This window comes from Gavialis gangeticus, unplaced genomic scaffold, assembly GCF_001723915.1.
Source record: "Gavialis gangeticus isolate Ggan-Ray unplaced genomic scaffold, GavGan_comp1, whole genome shotgun sequence".
Classification (NCBI taxonomy): domain Eukaryota; kingdom Metazoa; phylum Chordata; order Crocodylia; family Gavialidae; genus Gavialis; species Gavialis gangeticus.
The window spans coordinates 483,193-506,463 of record NW_017729022.1 but is presented as its reverse complement, the minus strand read 5'-3'; the positions used below and the strand labels follow the sequence as shown (position 1 = coordinate 506,463).

General features: G+C 40.2%; 1 protein-coding gene across 1 annotated transcript in view; it reads left to right on the top strand.

Annotated features, from left to right (window-relative positions):
- Positions 1-23,271, top strand: part of CFTR (cystic fibrosis transmembrane conductance regulator) — a 107,320-nt gene that overhangs the window by 21,427 nt on the left and 62,622 nt on the right. Inside the window, exons 3-9 of the mRNA XM_019515767.1 lie at positions 8,954-9,048; positions 12,769-12,855; positions 14,083-14,815; positions 18,952-19,080; positions 20,675-20,712; positions 21,458-21,723; positions 22,222-22,301. Of these exons, the coding sequence (XP_019371312.1) occupies positions 8,954-9,048; positions 12,769-12,855; positions 14,083-14,815; positions 18,952-19,080; positions 20,675-20,712; positions 21,458-21,723; positions 22,222-22,301 (1,428 nt within the window). The remainder of the gene's footprint in view (positions 1-8,953; positions 9,049-12,768; positions 12,856-14,082; positions 14,816-18,951; positions 19,081-20,674; positions 20,713-21,457; positions 21,724-22,221; positions 22,302-23,271) is intronic.

The following is a 23,271-nucleotide window of genomic DNA, read 5'->3' as shown; positions in this document are numbered from 1 at the left end:
TCTGGGTTTCTGCTGCATAGCCGTGAAAGTGGGGAGCATATGCAGACACAGAATCTTTTCCTTGATGCAGGGACTGTAATGTGATTTACACCATCTGAGACCAGTGGAGGTCATTGAACATGGTCTCTTGAGGAACGCTTCCCAATTTTGGAGGACCTAGAGTATTGTGCTTCATGAGGGGTCAGCCCAATTCAGAAGGCTTACAACAAGGTTTTGGGTTGGGCTACAAACAATAGGTGGCACTGAATGATGAATTCCACAATGTGCTGCCAGTTGCCATCTCAGGTAGTGGGAGGGGTGTGCAGGGTGCCATGGGGTGAGGCTGACATGCAGCAACTTCGCCTAAAGATCTGACAGGCCTCCTTACGCTGGTGCTGCCTAGCCTTCTGGTGGTATGTTGCCTGGGAGTGGAGGAACTGATTCTCTGCTAACAGCTATATCTGATCTCCTGGGAGTTGATAGGCAGAGGCCAACTGGGTCAGCTGGCCTGGGGTAGCCTGCCCTGCAAATTCCAGCCCCCTCTGCCCCCGCCAAGTTGTAGCTGTTGAGTTGAACTGGTCTGAGGGCCCTGACAAGGAGTTAGGCTCTGTGTGGTTCCTTTGTTGCTGTAGTCAGCTGGGCAGCTGTGAGCTGGGATGAGCAGCTGTGCAGGTTAAGGCCCCAAGTTCAAGGCCACAGCCTGACACATTTCTTCACATTAGGAAGAAATTCCTGATAAACTTTATTTTAATTTATCAGGAAAACATATGATGAGCTACAAGGGCTAGAAACTGAAGGTAGACAAATTCAGGCTAGAAATAAGATGCACTTTTTTAAACAGAGAGTAATCACTGGAACAATTCACTGGAAAATGTAGTTTTTCCAACTTGTGATGTCTTTAAATGCCTTCATATCTTCATAAAAAAATATGTTCTAGCTCAAAACGAAGTTACAATTTATTGGGAGAATTTCAATGGTCTTTCCAAGTTTAAAAAAAAATCTGTGACTATTAGCTTTTCACATTCCTTTTCCTCATTATTTTTTTTCAGTCTTAGATGTACTTGTAACAGATGCTTGTTAATTTTGGAGAACATAAATTTCACTTTGTCATATCCTTGTCTTTATCAAAAATGTAAGTGGTCTTTAAAATACAGTGCATCTCAACCAGATGGAAACGTTTGAAGATTTTCAGCTCTGGAATGGAACCTTTTGGTTTATCTCATTTTTGCTTTTGACCATTGCTGCTATGAGATTTCAGCTGGGGTGTATTAAGGCCTGATTTTTAGAAAGTCTTGAATACTCCTTGTCTGAAAATCAGGTATCTTTAGGAAGTTTCAAGTTGTCCAAAATCACTAGTTATTTAAAAAACTACTGGTCTCTTATTTGAATAAAATATCACCTGTGCTTCCTGACTCTGGGACTTGTTCGCTTTGTGTAAAATCATTTACAGAATGTTTATGACCCAAAATCAGGAGGTTTGTTTCACAAGAGTTCATACTTGAATGGGAATTTCAGGTCCACCCAAAACTCAAGAAAATGCTGGCAGAACTTGCTCACTCCATAGTGAACTATTCCTTTGGCAGTAGATTTTAATACACAAAATGTTGATTTATATAAGTTAAGTCAGGCTAGGGGAATTAAATTGATTCGAGAAGAGACAGGGAAAGATAGGACAGCATCCAAGTTAAGCTGCTCAGAAACCTGTATTTTACACAGGGTGTGAGGGAGGGAAGGGTATGAGGGAGACTGATGAAAATGAAAATAGCACTTCAGCTAATAGTATCAGCATAGGACTCTACAAAGCACCGCTGTTCACTGTATTTATTTTACTGCTGAGAGAATGGTTAATGTTCAAACTGTTAGAGGTTATCATAGTCATTAAATAGACTTTATGAACTGGGTGTATTCATGTTTTTTGAGTCAGTATTTCCTCACCCACACTTACTAGGCAAAATCCTGCCCTGTATTCCAGCATGTTTATAGTGCTCCACTGTTGCAAAGCTACTTCAGCTCAGCAGATCCAGCCCTCACAGGATCACCTTTTGATAATGGGATTCTCATTTAGCATTCCAAGATATTTGGGTCACTGACAAGATGCTCAAGTTAAAGGAATCAGCTAGTGCTAGGGTACTGGATTGGTGCAAAGCTGGCCAATCTTTTAGCAATCTTTACTAAGCTATGTTGAGCAGGTTTTGGCCTCTAGGGTATAGTCTCTGCCTAAAAAGAAATGTCATTATGGTTTCAAACTTGCTACAAGCCCTTTAGCTTAGAGATGGGTCTTGGTTACACAGTTCCAGTTCCAGAAATTCAAGGGTAGAGAATTTGGGAGTTTGCTTGGATTGCTTCTCCATTTCTGTGAGATATTAAAAGTGTGTGAGATTGCCTGCAAATACAGAAATTATTATGTGAGTGAGTCAGCACAAGAGGGAGTGAATTTTTCTTGAAACTAGAGTGAAATGGGTGAATTGGATGTAATAGTATTCCAACTCCTCCTTGAAATCCTTGCTACTGTTTCAGCTCAAACATGCATACTAACTACCTACAGCAGTGGTTTTCAATCTGTGCTCTGCAGATTATGTCTAATGTGTCCATGAAAGATGACTGTGATCAAAAATATGTGAATACCCAGACTTACAATTCAAAGGCGTCTGCACCTCCATTTGAAACTTCACTAATGAAAAAAGGTTGAAAACCACTGACTTAGGGTATTCCACATGATGAGGCGTTCAGTACAGTATTCAGGCTTTTAGTTATTGGGAATGCTTTAAAGGCTTGCTAGCAAAAAACAGATGGCACAGGTTAGGCTCAAAAGGCCCATCTCCTCAACCTAAACAGGGAAGGAAAAGGAAGAAGAGGAGGGGAATATTTTGAAAGGTAAGGTAGGAGAGCACAGTGTGCAGAGGAGGACATCTGGGAAGTAGAGAGAAGGAATGGAGTACAGGAATGAAGAGGTGGTGAAGAGAAGTAGATTGTAGAGAATTTGGGGAGTGAAAGAAGCAACGAGGAGGGAACAGGAGTGGACTAAAAAAAGAAGAGACAATGAAATTCATAAAGTAGTTGAGATCTCTGCTTCCTCTTGCCTTTTGTAGGACTGTCTTATGTTGAGGTTTTGTGAAAGTATTTCAAAAGATAATAATTGAAAAGGTAGACCAGTATAGCCTCCTTCCTTACTATACTTTGGGGGAAAGGAGGGGCCTTCTAATATGCCCAATACCTATTGTCTCACATCAGAATTCCTCATACAGTATAACCTTTAATGCAAGACGTACAAACTTGCAAACTGGTAGCTGCCTTAAACACACTTCTTGGACGCTATTTTCCTTCTAAGCTTTATCATGTTTATTGCTGCCACATCTTTTTCTTAACAAGAAAATTTGTACATATCTGTTTGACAAACTTGATACCAAAGCTTTCTTGTAGCAAAGAGCTGAAATAGAAGGTTATGTAGGGTATTTTTGCAGTTGTAATTTACATTCAAAGCAAATAATGTGCATCTTATTTATTATAACCCTTGTGACAAAACTCCAGGGTGTTGTGGTACTCCCAGAGATACTTCTGGGTTTATGTAAGATTATTGGTCACCTATCCTGCTGAATGAATATACCCAGGTGTAATGGGCTATGTCCTCAGACATGGTGGTGGTGGAGTCCCTGTCAGCCAAGTAGCTCCTGCTCTGCTTTGGTTCCCTGGTCTCATTCCAGCTCTCATCTGCCACACCTTGCTGGAACTGTTTAACTTCGAAAAAGGGAGGCTGTCCAGGTCCCAGAATGACTTCTGGTCTGCTGTTGGTCAGTGCACTAGCAACATTAGCCTTATGGGTCAATTCATGACCTTTAGCCACACCCGTGCCTCACCAATATTAACTGTTAATGTTCAAATGGGCCTTAGTCCAACATACAGCCCTCTCTGGCTTCTGTGTCTTTACATCCCAGCAGTTTGCAGCCCCAGTTCAATTTACAGCCACCTCTAGCCTCTGTGTCTTTTTAAGAATACCAGTGGGCTCAGAGTCTCGGTTCAATACGTGGCTCTTTCTGGCCTCTGCCTCCTTCAACTAAACTGTAGCTTGTGTCCTGCCCTGGCAGGCTCAAACCTCCTTGTGCTTTCCTGGCACTATTGGGACCTCCACCTTCCCTTGTTAGTCCCACCTAGTCCATCAGTCATAACTGCAATGAAAAGGTAAGCCCTCTGGCTAGAACACAACTAGAAGCACCCAGGCTATCCAACACAGTTTGGCTCTTGGGAGACCCCCAGCTCCTTACTTGCAGTGGGGTTCCCCAACAGCCCCTCAGCCACCATCACTAATATGTAGAACTCCTTCCCTGGCAGCTTGTAGAGCCAGCTTCTTTCTAGAGACTCAGCCTGGGTTATATATTCACCAAGCCATGCCTTGGGGAATCATGTGCCTTCCTTTGTCCCACTGCAGGTGTCCTCTGTTAAGTCTGCAGACCAGCCAAACTGCATAGCAGTTTTCCTCTTCTCCAGGCTGAACTCTGTCTTACAGTACTACTGCTGTGCTACCAGCACTAAAATAAGTGTTCTGTCTTGTTGCCTTACTGCTGAGTCTCTGGCTCTGCATTGGGTTCCTGCAGCCTATCAGTCCCTCACCGGTCAGCCTCTCCTGGCAGCTGGTACCCTGCACCTGGGGCTCCCTGTGGCCGTTGGCCACTTAAAGTAAGAAGGAGCCCCCCGCTTCCTGTTACACCAGGTAATTGATTTGCATTGAAGTCATGATTTGCCACAGGTACTTTGATAAAGTAACTGAAAAACAAGGGGGGGGTGTTTGTTTTTTTTTAAATGGAAGCATAAATGGTTTAAAAAAGAAAAAGCGATCAGATACTTTGACAGAGTATGGTAAAACAAAACTGTCAAAACTCTTATTCTATGTTCAGACTACTACCTAGCTCTCATAAAAATTCATTTGAAAATCTCTTGCAATCAACTTCCCCGCGGTCACAGCTAGCTCCATCAACCTCCATTCCTTCTCTCACCAGGAGTCTCCTCTCTAGCCATCCCAATGGTCCCTGCCTCCAGAACTCTGCACGCAGCCCCTCCCCCCCAACAACAACAACAAAAACAACCTACCTTCAGGGGAGCCGGAGAATCCTTTAGATCGTTTCTGTCTGTGGATGGATCTAGGACAACCCTATTGTTAATATTTGTAATTGAAAAGTACCTCAGAATGGAAAAGGGGAAATGGGGAAAGGGAAATATAAAATAGGATTTAGCTTTGAAAGCATCCCTTAATTATGAAAGAACTGGAGTCAGAGAAGTATTGGATTTCTTCTTGCACTTTCTCCTTCGGAAGAAATTAGTCAACTTGTTACATCGTCAGACTGATATTCCTTGTCTGTGCAGCAATCTGAGTTGGGGTGGAAGCACAATAGGGTCACTCACAGGAATTCTGTATAGGTACAAAATATTTTATATGCATCTGCATACAAACATGCAGGACGAAATCCTGTACCATTTTGGTCAGTAGAACAAGGACCAGAGGATTTCACCCTCATCTGACTGGAAGTTTCAGTAAGCTCCACAGCAGCTTTCTAGTTGCACTTCTGGAAGTACAAGAGTAGAAACCAGCAACATTATTTCCAAAGAGAACTGGGAAAAAATTACAGTTGCAATCAACTCACATCTCTAGGGGTGGGGACAGACATTCAGAAAGCCGGAGCCTAAACTGATTCAACCTTTGCAGGTTACTCTAGCCTGCAGAGAGTGAACCAGTTTGTAACAGAACAGACATGTGGGCACATGCCTGGAGTTGCTCAGGCCAGGAGCGGGGGGCACTAGACCATGTCCTTGGCTGCAGGGAAGCTGTGGGAAGGGGGCATGGCCAGTCTGGGCTGAACTGGCCAAGCAGGGGTTTAATTCCCCCCTTCCTGTCCCGCTGGTAGGAGGCGGGGGAGGGACTTTCCCCTCCCCACTGTGCTGAGCAGCTGTTTCTCCCCCACCACCATTGCTGAGCGACCCCTCCCTGTCCCACTTCCAGCACTTCCTTTTGCAGCCTCTCAGAGCCGGCACCAGCCTGTCCTGTGTCTGCTTTGCTGCCACTGCTGCCCCGTGGTGGTGACTTGGTGGAGACACAGGGCAGCCGGGTGTTCGCTTCAGGCGGCTGCACCTGGGAGCACCAGCAGAGGGACAGGGAGGGGCTTTTCCCCAGCATTGAGCAGCTGTTTTTTTCCAGCTGCTGCTGCTCAGCCTTGGCAGGCGAGCTTGGAGCTGGTGTGGGGTGCGCAGGGTCAGGTCCCTGCCTGTACCACAGGACTAGGGCTGGGGCTGGAGCCAGCAGCAGCAGCAAAGGAACTGCTGTGGCTGGGCTGCCAAGAAAGGCAGTCCCGCCATGGAGCAGCCCTAGCCCCGCTGCAAGCCCAGGGAGTGGTGCCTCAGCCCAGTGGGACTGAGGGAACTGCTGGGGGCCAGACAAAGCCCCTCTGCAGGCCAGATTCTCCCAGTCTGTGGCATCTGGCTGTGTCCCTACCTAGCCTCTGGAGCGGTGAGGGGGAAACAACCATGATGGGGCAGGAGCCCCTTCCCAGAGCGGGGGGGTGGGAGGGGGAAGGCATGTTATGGGGCAAGGAAATTGGCTGCGGTGGCAGTGCTGGGGGGGGAAGTCTGGCCCCCTCTGGGCCCTGGGCGTGTCATGTGCAGCCCGCTGCAGCTCTGCCCACCCTGCAGCAGGGCCCACCACTGGGAAGGGATTTGTGCTGCTGACCAGTATGATGGGCTGCTGCCCTTACCAGGGGCCCCTCCCACTGCACTGGCTTAGCAGGGGCACAGCCAGCCTGTGGAGCCCCTTGGGAGGGGCAGGGATGCTTTATAATATGCTTTCAATTGCCTCACCTGTGGTTTTAACCACAAATCATTCTCCACCTGATAATTTCTAACATTCCAAACCCCTGAGACATTTCAAAGAGTTTTAAAATAAACATATAAATAACTTGCCAGAAAAGGTTTTCTTCTTCCTCCCTTATAAACTGCACTCGCATCAGACAGAATGAATAATACTATGAAATTCTGGATCAGTCACAGGTTATAAGTCCAGCATCTTGATAACTAAAAATTGGCCCCCTGGAACCTCAGGAAATGGGCTTCAACTGACACACCTTACCTATATGGGGGTACAGCCAGAACCCTGGATCTAACTCTCCCTGAAATCTAGGTGGATGACATATATGTCTGATTTTTTGGGAGTCAGCCATCCCTGTTAATGGAGAGCAGGGTGTTTTAGTTGCGAGCGTACAAACTGAAAATAATTTTCCCATCCTGGTCCAGTTGTTGAAATATAGTCATATGGTGGCTGATTTAGTCAATCAGGTTAATAAATGTCCCGTCTGATGCCGCAGTGAGGCAAGACCTTTTTTCCAACGTCCTGATGAGAAATAGTTGATCACATTTTCTGACCAGAGGAAGATTTAAAGTAACAAAACATATTCTCACCCATGTCATTTAGAATGCAATGAACTTCAGCTTTTATATTTTAGAAACAATAATTGCCTACAGGAAAAAAAATCCCCACAAATATTTCAGTTTTGTACTCAAGAAAAATAAAATGATCTGGACCCAGATTGTCCAATGAGCTTTGTTCACTTTACTCAGGTAAGTGGGGTAATCTGCTCTGCTTAACAGGTAAAAGTTAAGCATCTGGTTTATGGTTCTCCAATGCCATGAGACCCTTCAGCTGTTCTAAGTCCAGAGCCATGGGGTACAGAAAGAAGAGGAGCTGGGTGAAACATTGGAATTTCCATTCTACATGAAATTCTGTTTTCAAAAAAAGTGTCATTGTTTTCAGGATAAAAAATTCAGATTTTTTTTTTTTCAGAGAAGAAATTTAAAAAAACTTAGGAAAGAAATTGAAATGTTTGGGCTCATTTTTTCTGACATGAATTTACCTGCTGCCTTGTGTCCTGAGGAGCTTTTTGCCCTTCTGATTCCCAGGAGCAGCTGACAGAGTGCCCTGAAAGGGGAGAATCTTTTGCTGTAGAGCTGGGAGACTGGATGCTGAGAGCCCTTACAGCATTTCAAAATGCAAGCTGACCTGGAACTGTAGAACATGGGGATCCCAGCTTCCAGGCAGCTTAATTTCCAAGACTGGCTTGGAGCTGGGGACTGTGGAAGGCAAGGTTCCCCAGCAGCTCACTTGGTGATCTAATGGGAAAGCAGGCAGGTTTCTGACATCAACCTGCTTGTACTTTGATGGAAGTTTGTTGCAACTGATGTTTCCATGGGACATTTTCATTTTAATCAGCTATCATTTTCTGATGAGTAAATATGTTCAGTCCAATTTGACCACCTCTATTAGGGGGGTGCAAACAGATCCCCACTGCTTTTTTTCCCTTCCCCGCCTCCTTTGTGTAGCAGAGCTCTGCCCAAACTTTGAATTTGTTGGTTTTGTGCTTTTGCCAGAAAGCACAACATACTAATTCATCAGTTTGCTTAAGTAAGATGCAACTCATTCTGTAATGTTTGGATCTATTTCAAATCTCCACAAGGGTGAGTGGCTTGGGGATTGAAGGTTTGGAACCCAGCCTACCTATTGGAGCCACTGAGAGTATGGACTTCCATGAAGTCTGGAGGTGATCAGACCCACAATTTTTTTTTTCATTAACTTCAGTTGAAGGCGCACATTTATCACTCTTCCCTGACAAGAAATCTATTTAATGATCAAGTTTGGGAACTACATGAAATAAAAGTCCCTTCTTTGCTTTTGAGAAACTGATGTTTATGACTAATATTTGCTCTTGAGTTTTAACAATTTTTATTTGTGCTTTGACGTACAGAAATGTATGTGTTATGTACATATCTTTCATCTTCGTTTCTGAATACAGGAACAAATGAAATAAATACATAGTTGTACATGTGTTTTTAAGTTTGTTTCCATCTGACCTGTCTGCCTGCTGTTATTTTAATTTAATCTGCATCTTATGTCATTTGAATATGAAAAATGCATCACCTGATTTTAAAAATCTTTTACCAGGACATTTCAAAGTTTCCAGAGAAAGACTATACAGTCTTGGGGGAAGGTGGAATCACCCTAAGTGGAGGTCAACGAGCAAGAATCTCACTAGCAAGGTGAATATTTTAGCATTTGAATGGCTGATATTTTACATTTGGAAAAAAATATGAAAAGTTTAATGAAATGTGGTCAAATTATACCATGAAGGAATTTATGTGGATGATGCCTATTAGTTTGTGTGGAAACTGAATTGTATTATCTGAGATCAGAGTTTTGCCTTATGATGCTATAGACACACCTATATATTTATTAATTTAGTTCTAATAGTTTGATATCAGAGACACTCATTGGTTCAGCCAAAATCAAAGTTTTGATAGTTAACTGAGAAAGCCACTTTGAATCACAGCATTAAGTATGAATTTCCATAGTGCCAAAGAAATGTTTGTCATGGAAGATAGAAATAAGAAATATTCTAGTATCTTCCTTTATTACAGTACCTATCACCAGAGGGTCTTTAAGAAGTTCACAAATCAAATGATTGAAAGATTATAGTATTTCCATTTTCTTGACATGTAAACTCAAGCACAGCATGGATAAAGCCCATGTTTTAAAAAATATACTTGCTAATTTTAGATGTCTGCATTTTTGGACCATGATATGGCCAGGGATCAAAATTCAGAGCAACTGAATATCTGCCACTAAGTAAAATCAGTGAGAGAAATGGGTAATCAACACCTTTGAAAAGTATGGTCTTATGATCTCAGTTCAGCCTTTCCAAGTGAGTGGATGCTTCTGAAAGCTCTACGGTAATAGACTGATATACACAACAGTAGATAGATTAATTTAATCAAAGGCCTTAAGCCAAAGTTTACTTTAATATTATTTCAATGAATTAAAGTTACTTGATCAGGAAGGAAACAAAGCAAACAGCCACTAAAATACATAAATATTAAAATAGATCATTGTGGAAGTAAACTGTTCTGATGGGATGATGGTACCAAATGCTGTATCTCCAGCAATTTCTGGCAGTGGCTCCCTGTCTCATCCTGTATCTGGGGGAGTCAGAGAAGTTGTGCACTTGCTTTTTAAGGTGGGGAATCTGGTCTGCACTACCATTCAGTCAACTATGATACATGATTTAGGAAGTAAAGCAAGTGTTTTCTCCAAATAGTTCATTAATCTTCCAGCTTCAGGTTAGGTACTATACTGAAAGTGGTATCCAAAAGGTGTAGGGGGAAGTTAAAAGCATTAAGACTTACACAGTTATTTAGAATTAGTGTTATAAAAACAAGATCACTGGAACCTACTGGAGCAAAGTAGTATGGTAAAATAGGCAATTGTCCCTGTGTTTGTGATTTTGTGACAGGCTGTGACTGGCTTTTAAAGGGATGCCTGTAGGGGATGGGGGTCAGAAGCTTCCTTTCCCTTTCCCTTTTACCCAGCAGACAGCTACAAATGCAGTGTCTGCACTTTGAGTACAAAGACTCATCACTTCAAATATCCCTGGGATGCAAGGCATTTCAAAAGAAGCAGGTCTGAACTCTATCTCTTCTCTGTACCAGCTGTACAGTGCTTCCTAGTTATTCAGTGCTATTCCTCCAGCAGAGACACTCATCACTTTCTCAGGGCTGTGTTTTAAGAATTCAGTTAAGTGATGGTCCTCAATAAAAAGTATGTTGTGGAAGACTTTTTATTTCTTACGCATACTTAACTTATTTCTCCTCATTTAAGACAGAGAGACATCTATTCAGTAATAATTGCATTTAAAGAAATATCATATGTGTTAAAAGAGGACCAAAGCAGACACTCCCAAAGTTGCAAATGTTCTGCTTTGTGGCCTGAAAAGATCTAATCCAGTAGAGGGGAAAAGAGAGAATTCTGTGCTCTTCTCTAGTCTTAACTTTCATGAAAAAAAGTCTTAAGCTTTTGCAGCTGTGAAGAAAACCACCTTCAACAGGTAAATAGGCAGACAAAGTTCTTTGGGTAAATGTGATATCTTTTATTAAACCAACTAAATAGTTGGAAAAATTGTTCTTTACAAACTTTCAGGTGCAAATACCCTTCTTCAGGCATAAGGAGAGTCTGCTGGTGTTTGTGTGTTCTCTTGGGTGGACTAGAAGCTTAAGGCAATAGGCAGAATGCAAATGCGTGGCAGGGAAGATCAGAGGGGATAGGAGTTAATAGGTGGGGGGAGGAAGAGGGGAATGTTGACCAGTGATAAAATGTAGCTGGTAAAATGTAGGGCGGTTACCTGGGGTTATCAGATGACAGGCAGGTTATAATGTGCCATAAATCCAATGTTTATATTTAGTCCATGATTTTTTGTATTCGGTAGATTTATAAAGTAACTCCCATTGATCTTCCCTGCCATGTATTTGCATTTTCACAGACCTGCATTTTGCATATTGACTACTGTCTGCTATCTGACCCCCAGGTTTATTTTCCCTGCTGTAGCAGTGGGAAGGGGACAAAATTCAAGGCAAACCTCCAATAATTAGATTCTACATCTTGGAAAATTGTAAGAAACGTATAATTTTTCCATATATAGAATCTAATTATTGGGGGGGGGCACTTATATTCAGAGTTGTCTAATGTTTAAGTAAATATGGTACTTCAAAGACCTTTATGTATTCTACTTTGTAGTCGCCAATCCTGCAAGCTTTCCAGGCAGCAGGGTATGGCATAAACCCATCTCTCCATTGACTTCAGAGGGCTTTAGAAGACACCCAGAATTCCCATTAAAGTGGTTAGGTATCATGCACATAAATGCAACCTTCAAGATCAGTTCTTAAACAGGTATCTAAAAGCCAAAATAAAAAAAAACACAACAAAAGAAGTTGTGTAGAATCATAGAATCATGGAAAATTAGGGTTGGAAAGGACCTCAGGAGGTCATCTAGTCCAACACCCTGCTCAAAACAAGACTATCCCTAACTACATTGTCCCAGCCCAGGCTTTGTCTAGCTGGGTCTTAAAAACGTTGAAGGATGGCGACTCCACAACCTCTCTGGATAACCTGTTTCAGTGTTTTACTACCCTCCAAGTGAGAAAGTTCTTCCTGATACGTGCTAAGTTCTTCCTAAACGTGCTAAACTTTGCTGCAACTTGAGACCATTGCTTCTTGTTCTGTCATCTATCACCACTGAGAACAGTCTAGCTCCATCCTCTTTGGAGCCACCCTTCAGGTAGTTGAAGGCTGCTATTAAATCCCCCTCAGTCTTCTTTTTTCCAGATTAAATAGGTCCAGTTCCCTCAGCCTATCCTTATACATCATGCTCCCCAGCCCCCTAACCACTTTCATTACTCTCTGCTAGACTCTCTCCAATTTGTCCACATTTTTTCTATAGCAGGGGGCCCAAAACTGGACACAGCACTCCAGATGTGGCCTCACCAGTTCCAAATAGTGGGGAAGAAACACTTCTATCCATCTGCTGTCAATGCTCCTGCTGCTAAATGTGGCCCAATATACTGCTAGTCTTTTTTGCAACAAGAGCACACTGTTGGCTCATATTCAGCTTACTGTCTACTGTAACCCCCAGGTCTTTTCTGCAGAGCTGCTGCTTAGCCAGTCGGTCCCCAGCTTTTGCTTACAGGGAAGTTCATGAAAAATTACCGGAGTGTACCACATACCTAATGAGAAAAGGCTTTATTTAAAAGGGTCTTATAAACAGAGTTAATTTTGAACAAGGATTCCTTATAAATAGGTAGTGTTTATCCTTAAGTCTATTAATTAGAGTTGTTTTGGGATAGAGTTTTAAAAATGTCCATTTAAAATGAAACTTAAATTGAACTGTTAGATCTTAGTGAACTTAATTTTTTCCCATTTCCTTTATTTAGAGCAGTGTACAAAGATGCTGATTTGTATCTCCTGGATTCTCCTTTTGGCTATTTAGATATGTTTACAGAAAAGGATATATTTGAAAGGTATTGTATAGTTCCAGAGGTTTGTTTTTGAGAGTTCTGCCAAGTAGCACAATGCAACGCGCAAAGACAAGAATAGATTTCCACATCTCTTCAGCACTGAATTTTATTAATACTGCAAAAATATAAAAGTGGTCAATATGATAGCTTTGGGTGGACATTTATTATGTTTAGCAATGATTTGGAACTCTGTGTGCAAAAGCCCAGTAATGATACATGCCTTCTTAAGTAAAAGGCATGTTATAGCTATGATTGCTATGGTTCCAATGGAATGTATTGTGTCTACTATAATGCATTCACCTCAGGACACACTCTTTTATAAACAGTATACATGTGTAGTAAAGTGTTTATTGCATCCTAAGTTTGAAGAACTCAAACTTTTTCATGGGTGTCAGTCTTTACAGAAAAGGATATTCTGTCCATTTTTTGGTAAACCCAAACAGAGTGGGCCAACTAAAAGTAGTGGCCAGTTGAATAAGAGATTGATCGATAGCTGTGGCAAGCGCTTAGACCCATACGTGGTGCCTGAGTTATGTATCATACAAAAGTGACACCCTGCCCTCTCTGAATCTTCCCAAGAACTTCTTTTCTTGTCTAGGGTCAGTTTTGTGTGGAACAAAAAAACCTTCACGCAGTGACAAATGGTAAATCTAAAAACAGTTCAGCTGTGTTGCCACTATCATGCTTAGAGCTGGCCTGGGTATTTTAGGCGATAATAAATTCACTGGAAAATGCATGTTTCAAGAGGAATAAAACTAACTGTGAAATCAGGTAGAATTTGGTGAATAGTTTAGAACAAAAATAATGCACTAAAATTTGTAGAAAAGATGGTATATTTTCTTTAAAACATTTTGATTTTTTTTATTAAAAGAATCAAGTTGGCTTAAATTAAAAAACAGATTTAAGGAAAAGTTCACATGACCCAATAAATTAAATGAATTCTATTCTGGGGTCAAACAGTGCTTTTTTGAATCAATCTGAATTGGTTTATTTTATTTTTTCAATATGACCACAGAACTGAAAGTACATTATTTACACAGCTCACTATAGTGTCTCCATGCTCCTGCTCCTCTCACTTGCACCACAGGTAGCAGAAAAGGGAGGGGGAGGTGATACATACAGAAGCATATAGATCAAAACTAGAAATAATGTGTAAACATGGAGAGAAAATACTGAGAGATTCTGTGATTTTATAAATAAAACATAATGCTTGTTTTGTGTTTTTTGTAGTTGTGTTTGCAAGTTAATGGCCAATAAAACTAGAATCCTGGTCACCTCAAAGCTGGAACATTTAAAGATAGCTGACAAAATATTAATTTTACATGAAGGGAGCAGTTATTTCTATGGAACTTTTTCTGAACTTCAGGGTCAACGCCCTGACTTTAGCTCAAAATTGACAGGATTTGATGCTTTTGACCAGTTCAGCGCAGAAAGAAGAAACTCAATTCTGACTGAAACCCTCCGACGGTTTTCTATTGATGGAGATGGGGCTGGCTCACGAAATGAAGCGAAGAAGCAATCTTTCAAACAAACTTCAGATTTCAATGAAAAAAGAAAAAACTCTGTAATTATTAATCCACTTAATTCTAGCAGAAAGTTCTCTATACTACAAAAAAACTCAGCACATGTTAATGGGATAGAAGAAAGTCATGGAGATCCATCAGACAGAAGACTGTCACTAATACCTGATTCTGAACAAGGAGAGGTAATTCTGCCTCGCAGCAATATACTAAACACAGGTCCACTGTTGCATGGACGGAGAAGGCAGTCTGTACTGAACCTGATGACACACACTTCAGTTATCCAGGGCCAAAGCTTTTACACAAGAGGGACTACACCAATACGTAAAACATCAATGATCCCCCAGTCAAAACTGTCTTCTGAGATAGATATCTATACTAGACGTTTGTCTCAAGACAGTGTCCTGGAAATAAGTGATGAAATTAACGAAGAAGATTTGAAGGTATGTATATATTTGTATTTGTACACTATTTTTGATGAGCTTCTTTAACACTAGTACAGGATAATATATTTTTACTGAATTTTCCATCTGATTCTCTTGGTCATTATGCCTTTCTCATTTATAGAGTGTTTATTATTTTTTCTATCTTACATACAAGTTTTAATTTAAACAACTTTTATTCATTTGAACAGTGTTTCTAGAAGGATTTTGTTGTTGAAATATAAAAACACAGCTTTCTGGCTAAGCTTAGATTTTATAACAAATCTTTTAAATTCTTTGAAAGACACCTCTTGAGACTTTTATTAAAAATACTTTTAACTTATGCATTGCTATTACCTTGTAAGATTGATTATGTTTAAATACAATTTGAAACAAAACTACAGAAGTTTGTTTTTTAAATAATTATCAAGAATAGAAATTTGTAAGGTTAACTTCCAGAATAAAGTAAGCTAATTGGAGTATTTACTATTTCAACATGCAATAGTGTAACTGATTAAAGCAACATGTTTATCATTTCTTATTTAGCAATAAAAGCACAGAATACATTTCATGTACTGATATGCAAAATGAGATTAAGCTAATTTTATTATTGTGGATGCATTGGTAATGACAGAGTTGTGTTAGAGTTGGAGTAATGTTGTACCTCTGATGGTCCAGGAAATATGTAAGAGGCAAGGATTTTTGTGGTGATATCTTGTACTGGACCAACTGCATGTTTGGAATAGATTTAGACAAGTTTTTAAAATCTTGAATCTTGAAATTTTCATTTATAACCAGATTAAATTCCTATTTATTTTTGGCAAAGTTCCTTTCAGAGGAAAATTGAATACAATCTCATAGGGATAATGGAAACCTGGTAGGACTCCACCTATGACTGGACCACAGGTATTGATGTACAGGAGGGATTGTGTTGCAAGGAAGGGCAGGGGTGTAGCTGTCTATGTGAAGGAACAGTACACTTCCCTACAAGTAGAGATTGGCACCCAAGGAGGGTGACTTGAAACCATCTGGCTTAGAATACGGGGAGAACGTGGTCAAGGGAATATAACTATTACAGACCTCCTAACCAGGAGGAAGAGCTTGACCATGAATTTGCTAGGGAATTGGCTGAGGATGCACGCTCTGGGTGTATGGTCATCATGGGTGACTTCAGCCACCCTGACATCTCATGGGAAGAGCATTCAGCCAAATCTGATCAGTCACAAAGCTTCCTCACTTACATTGGAGAGCTCTATTTGACTCAAGAAGTCTATGGGCCGACAAGAGGTAAGGCGCTGCTGGACCTGCTGTTGGCCAAAGGGGATGATCTAGTCAGTGACCTGAGTATCAAAGGGAAGCTTGGAGACAGTGATCATGAATTGATCACTTTCTTTATCCATCACAAAACTGGCAAATCAATTAGCAGTGCAGAAATCTTTGACTTTAGGAAAGCTGACTTTCACAAGCTCAGGAGGTTGGTTGTTGAGGTCCTGAGAAACCATGATCTGACAGGGTTGGGAATCCACAATGATTGATCACTCCTTAAGGATGTGATCCTAAAAGTACAAGGGAAGTCCATTCTGGCCTGTAGGAAAGATAGCAAAAAGGTTGGGAGACCCCTTTGGCTCAATAGGCAACTCATGGACCTCCTGAATCTGAAAAGAAAAGCTTATAAAGGATGGAAGTCGGGAACTACCACTAAGGAGGATTATTCAGCACTGGCCTGCACCTGTAGGGAGTGGACCAGAAAAGCCAAGGCTGAAACTGAACTCAAACTGGCTACTGGAATCAAGGAAAATAAAAAGTCCTTCTTCAAATACATGGGAAGTCAGAAAAATACACAAGGGCAACATCACACGCTTGTTAAACCAAATGGGGCAACTGACAACCGACACCCAGGAAAAATCTTCTCAATGATTACTTTGCATCAGTTTTCCACCAGCCCAAAAGGATCACCCTACCTGACAGGATGCAAAACTACCAGGGTAAGGGTGATCATACGCCATAATACACCATAAGGGTGATCATATGCCTATAATTGGCAAAGATCTTGTGAGGGAACAGCTTGAGAGGCTGGACATGCACAAGTCAGCTGACCTGGATAGAATGCACCCAAGATTGCTCAAAGAATTGGCTGACATCACAACACGACCAATGGTGAGGTTATTTGAGAATTCATGATGCCCAGGAGAGGTTCCTGAAGATTGGAAGAGGGCCAATGTGGTGCCTATCTTCAAGAAAAGAAGGAAGGAAGATACAGAGAACTGCAGGCCAATCAGTTTGGCCTCAATCCCTGGAAAGTTCTTGGAAAAATCATTAAAGAAACCATCAACAATATGCTAACAGAAGGCAGAGTTCTGAGAGAGAGCCAACGTGGCCTCATTGTGGGTAGGTCATGCCTGACCAAACTTATTTCCTTCTGTGACCAGGTGATGCATCACCTGGACAAAGGAGAAGAGGTTGATGTCATATATTTAGGTTTCAAAAATCCTTTGACTTGGTCTGCCATGATGTCCTCATGGTAAATTTGGGAAACTGCAGCCTTGACAACCTTACGGTCTGATGCCTCGGGAACTGGCTCTGTGGTCAGACGGAAAGAGTGATAGCCGATAGAACCAAGTCAGCATGGCACATGGTGACCAGTGGTGTTCCCCAGGGCTCAGTACTTGGACCAGTACTCTTTAATATATTCATAAATTATCTGGATTCAGGTGTCTGAAGTGGACTGGCTAAGTTTGCGGATGACACCAAATTATGGGGAAGTGAGGCCACTCTAGAGGATAGATTAGCAATTCAGGCTGACCTGGACAGGCTTGCAAGGTGGGCGGATCAAAACCTGATGACATTCAACACTGAGAAATGCAGGGTGCTCCACCTCAGGAGAAAAATCCCACATCATACTCATAGGCTCAGCAGTGCATCATTCACTAGCACCATGATCTAAAGAGACTTGGGGGTCATGACTGACCACAAGATGAAAGTGAGCCAGCAATGCAATGCCACAGCCAGCAAAGCAAATAAAACCCTGGCTTGCATCTACCGATGCATCTCAAGCAAGACCCAAGAAGTCATCCTCCCACTTTACCTAGTCTTTGTGAGGTCACAGCTGGAGTACTGTATCCAATTCTGGGCTCCACACTTTAGAAAGGATGTGGAGAAGCTTGAGAGAGACCAGAGGGAGAGCCATGTGCATGATTGGAGTTCAAGAGAACAGGCCTTATGAGGAGAGGTTGAGAGGCATGGGACTCTTCAGCCTGGAGAAGCAAAGGCTCAGGGGTGACTTGATGACAGCTTGTAAGTGTATAAGGGGTGTGCATCAGGAACTGGGAGAACATCTATTCACCAGATCATACCAAGGAAAGACAAGGTCTAATGGTCACAAATTGCTGGAAGACCATTTTAGACTGGACATAAGGAAAAACTTCTTTACCATCCGAGTCTCCAGAGTCTGCAATAGACGACCCCCGCAGAAGTGGTGCACTCTACTCTGGATACCTTTAAGAACTGCTTGGATGCTTATCTTGCTGGGGTGATCTGATTCCAGCTGGCTTCCTGCCCCTTGGGCAGGGGGCTGAACCCAAAGATCTTGTGAGGTCCCTTCCAGCCCTAATGTCTATGAAATCTATGAAATTTTTAAAGTCATGTCTTCGATAAAATATTTTTTATTTTGCCAGAAGAAACTTTTGAATTCATCATTTTCTAAGGATCAGAAGTTCTCAGCTTTTCTTTTTCCTGAATGATCTTAATAGAACAGAGTTTCCATGGGGTTAAATCTCATTGAAAACTGATTCTAAGGAAATAAGATCAGAATTTATCTTAGTTCTTAGGAGTATTGTACTGATTGGTTCACTGTAATGAGAGCTCGATCTATAGCTCAAGACAAAGATTTTTGTGGGTGCTATCTTTTATTTGACCAACTGCATAGTTGTGAAGGATATAGATAAGCTTTTGGGTGGCAAGTTTCCTTCCTCAGGTATCAATAGATCAAGTCATTCTTATGTGGAGTTGTTATGATTAAGGTAGCTTTTCCAGTCTAAATGCTGCAATTCTAGTACTAGAAATTAATCCATGAGGAAGGCAGAGTGTATATATGTATTAAGAGTTCTTACTGATAGATATTGTTATTCTAACTATGTTCTTTTCCATTCCCTTGACAGGAATGTTTTATGGATGAATCAGAAAACATAAATGGTGTTACTACATGGAATACATATTTCAGATACATTACCATCCATAAAAACTTGATTTTTGTCCTAGTTTTTTGTGCTGTTATCTTTTTAGCTGAGGTAAGACTATTCAGCTCTTCAGATCTAGTCACTATTAATAGCTATTCAAATTGAACATGTAGTTTTTTATGTAAATGCCAAAGGAAACTTTTAATTCTTTTGCATATGCATATTTTGATGTCTGTTAATTGGCCATTACTGCTGGCTTGTTTTAGGATATTAGTTTTTCCTACATTAGTTGAATATTGTTAAAGACAATGATTTGGTGTAAGGATAACCAAGGATTGACAGCCACCAAAGTCCTCAGTTTTTTTTTGCTTTATGAAAACCTACCAGTATATAAAACTTCTGAATCTGCACAGTTAAGTGGTATTTCTGGAGTCTTCTACAAAAATTGCCTGAGGCATAATGGAATATGTTTTTTACCCTGTCCACCCAACAGCTCAGTGTCCTTTTGACATCTAATTGCTGTTTGAGACAAAAGACGAGTTAACATGCTGTCTGCAGTGGTAATTAGATGGATCTTATGAAATTTTGTACCAGCTTTTCTTACCATTTTATTAAATGGATTGATGAGGTGACTGGACCTACTTAGTATACGTGGCTGGTTTATTATGTCTGTGGGAGGTGAGATCATTCAATACTTCACAGGAAGCGTTAAAAATTTTATTCAGAAGTAGAGGTGATTGACAGATAGCTCTGGATTTCATTAATATTGTTTTGAGGTAGGCTTAAATGAATTCTGAGGCCTGGGACCAAAACCTTGGTTTCAGGTCTTATTTGGATCTATGACCCAAAAATATGATGTTGCTTTCAAATGGAGTTTGCTCTGTAAATATGTGGCTTAAGTTTGCTGTTACCCATCAGCTTCAATTACATCATCTGTGGAGGACCTACAACAATACAGTGAAAAGTGACTTAAAGACTGGCTAAAGGGCATTTTAATTTCCAAATATAGCAAATTTAAGCACTTATATTCAAGTCTTTTTGGAACTGATCTTAACATGTACGGGCTTAAATTACCTAATTTAGACAACTGTGTAGAAAAGTCCGCAAATGAAATTATGTTTGGGTGACCTAATTTGTGCCCCCAGTTAGCTTAAGCCCTTTTTAAAGTTGTGACCCTAATATTTTAAATTTTACTTTCACATGACTTGCTAATTTACTAAGCAGTTGTATAGGCATAGGGACTCTAGACTGAGCTGCAGTTTGCTATTCAGTTTGCTATTCACTTGTATTTAGATACCTAACTTAAATGACTTCAGAGCAATGGGAGTTAGTAGTAGGTGGGTGCCTAAAGTCCTTTGACGATCTGGGCACTGGTTGTTTATCTCAAGCAGTAGACATTTTTAGCTTTGAAAGTTGGAGGGTAATAAGTAAAACTGAGATGGGAGCTTGATACTACAGTCTTTAGAACTGGAAGAGTAACATTTTTGCATTCATGCAGGGAGCTGGACCAGCTGACCTGTGAGGTCCCTTCCAACCCTGACATTCTGTGATTCTAAGAGACATTCCTGGAGCATTCTGTAAATGCTTCTTATACCAAGTAGAATGGACTGTTTTATACTTAAGAGTTTCCAGGTGACCCAGGCATGGTATTATTACAAACAGATGTAGATAGGAAAAAAAGTAACTCTATATTCTCTGATTGCAGGTAGCCGCTTCTCTTATTGGGTTGTTGTTTCTCAAGCAGTAAGTATTTACTGTTTTATTACAGTTTTGAGGAATTCTTCTAATTCTGATTTTGTATTTCTTTTTAAACCCTTCTTAGTATCTGTTAATGAAAATCCTTATGGCCAGAAATGCATTTGATAAAGTGATTCTTACCAGCTCATTGATTCACTTTTGGTTCTATGTTATGTGGCAATAACAGAGACAAAGCATTTCACTTATTTAGTAATTTAATTTTGCTCAACTCTCAAAAGAATTTTCTTTAAAACAAGATGGATAGTGATGCATTTTATAAATCAATTTTAATAAATGAAACCAAGAAGGTATTGGACTCAGACAAGATTACTAAAATAATTCATTTTTCATAATAATTTAGATGGAATTTCAAAGGTTTTTATGTGTATCTTAGGGCTTTCTTCCTTTCTCAGTTGAGACCTGCCATTTACTCATCAAAACATCTACAGTGCTTTTTGCTGAAGTTAATTTTGGAAGTTACAACAGGTGTTGATGAGTATTCCCCTATCCAAGAATAGCTAAAGTGATAGATATCACCTTGGCCTCTAAAGAGAGAAATAAGGATCTTGTATATGTGGTAATAAATTAGTTATTTTTTATTAATGCAGTTTGATGTTTAAAAACAATAAGAAAAATAAATAGCTTTACACCTAAAAATGCATTAATATAGATTTAGGTTAAGTGACATTCTCAGATACAACTTGTTTATGAGTCTCAGTTATGGTATTTTTTTATAATTTGTATTTTACAGACAGTTTCCAGGTACAAATACAACAGACAGGAGAAACACCACATCTCATGTGCCTGGTGATGGCCCTTCAGTAATCATTACGAAAAGTAGCTTTTACTATGTCTTTTACATTTATGTGGGAGTGGCAGATACCCTGCTTGCCTTGGGAATTTTCAGAGGTATACCACTGGTGCATACTCTTATAACAGTGTCTAAAACTCTCCATCAGAAGATGTTGCATGCTGTTCTTCAGGCACCTATGTCAACATTCAACACTTTGAAAGCAGGTAATCAAATCAGTAGTTAACTGACTGATTGAATTATTTATGGTTTTTGTTTTAATTGAGACATAGTTCATTCTGGTTAAAGGGTACCATTGTTTTCTGTTCTGTCTCAGAGTCTAGCTGAATGTTTGCTGAATGATTGTTTAAAAGTTTGTTACTTAAATGTCATGTGCAAACCTTGATTGCATTTTAAGTATGACACATTTTTGTTGTCAGCTTTTTGTTTTGAAATAACAGTGTACTTCAGTGGTTAGGTAGAAGGAATGATTAAATGTTAGTGAGGCATAAAAAGCAGGTAAGAACTGGATATAGAAGCTACACATACAGATGTACATGTCCTAAGGCTGACTTCAGCCCATAAGCTTTAAACTGCAGCTTGATATCTTTGATCAGCATATTCTTTAATTCAGGAAAGCTATAGTTTTGGCTACAGCTAGTTTCTGTAGGCTTTGGTGTAAAATGATCCCATAAGAACCTTTTTCTGTTTTTTTCAATCTATAGGAGGAATACTTAACAGATTCTCAAAAGATACGGCAATATTGGATGACATACTGCCTCTTACTATATTTGACTTTATTCAGGTATGTAAAATCAAACTTATAAATTTTGTGTTGCCTTCTAGTGCAGTAAAACTACATCCAACATCATGGATAGTGAATCATATAAAATAAAAGGAACTAAGCAGCTAGCAACATTTTATACACACACATACAAGCTAAATATATACACCATGCTGAAGCAGTAAGATCAAGATCCACTTTCAAAATAAATAAGTAGTTTTAAGATTAAGCTATCTATTTAAGTAGCTGATCACATAGCTATAGAAGATGGGAACAATTAGGTTTTATATAATGTTTTGCATTATAGTGACTGTGCAAGCCATGAGCTATTTTCTGGAATAATTGACCCTGTGATAGAAAGGAAAAGTGTACTTCATGGGCCATGTGGAATGTAAGTTCCACTGGGAGTTCCACTTTGAGACCTATATTCCTTTTTTTTTCTTTGTCCAGATGAAACCAAAATATCAAAGGGAAAAAGAGGCCACTTGCAGCCTAACTGGGTTTATATTCTGTCACAAGTTAAATAGGTTCTTCAAGTTTTCATGCTTTTGATTCTTGGGCTTTATTTTCCCTGCTGTTATGTTTTTTATTTTTTACCTTTTCCTGTTAACTTTTTGCTTTAGCAGCTGTGATCCAAAACAGCTTTGTCTCTAGGTACTTTCTTTCTTCTTTCTCAGTAGTTCAAGATCAAATTCAACTTCCTGGTATTTTTTGTTGAAACAGTTTTCCACTGAAAACTATCAATTCATTGAAAGAGAAATGTTCCATAGAAATAAATTTGTTTTGAAGAAATTTCATAATAACACAGGATTTTCTGCTAGTTAGCTTGGCAGTCTTGGGTTTTGTTGTTCAGGATTTTAGTTGCAGAAACTAAAAACCCAAACAACTTCTGGGACACTCAGCTGCTGTAAGCACTCTCAGGTTCTTGCTCGCAACTCTGTAGCAGGAAGCCTGAAGCCCTGAAAGCCTCATGGCTTCCCAGGCCCTAACT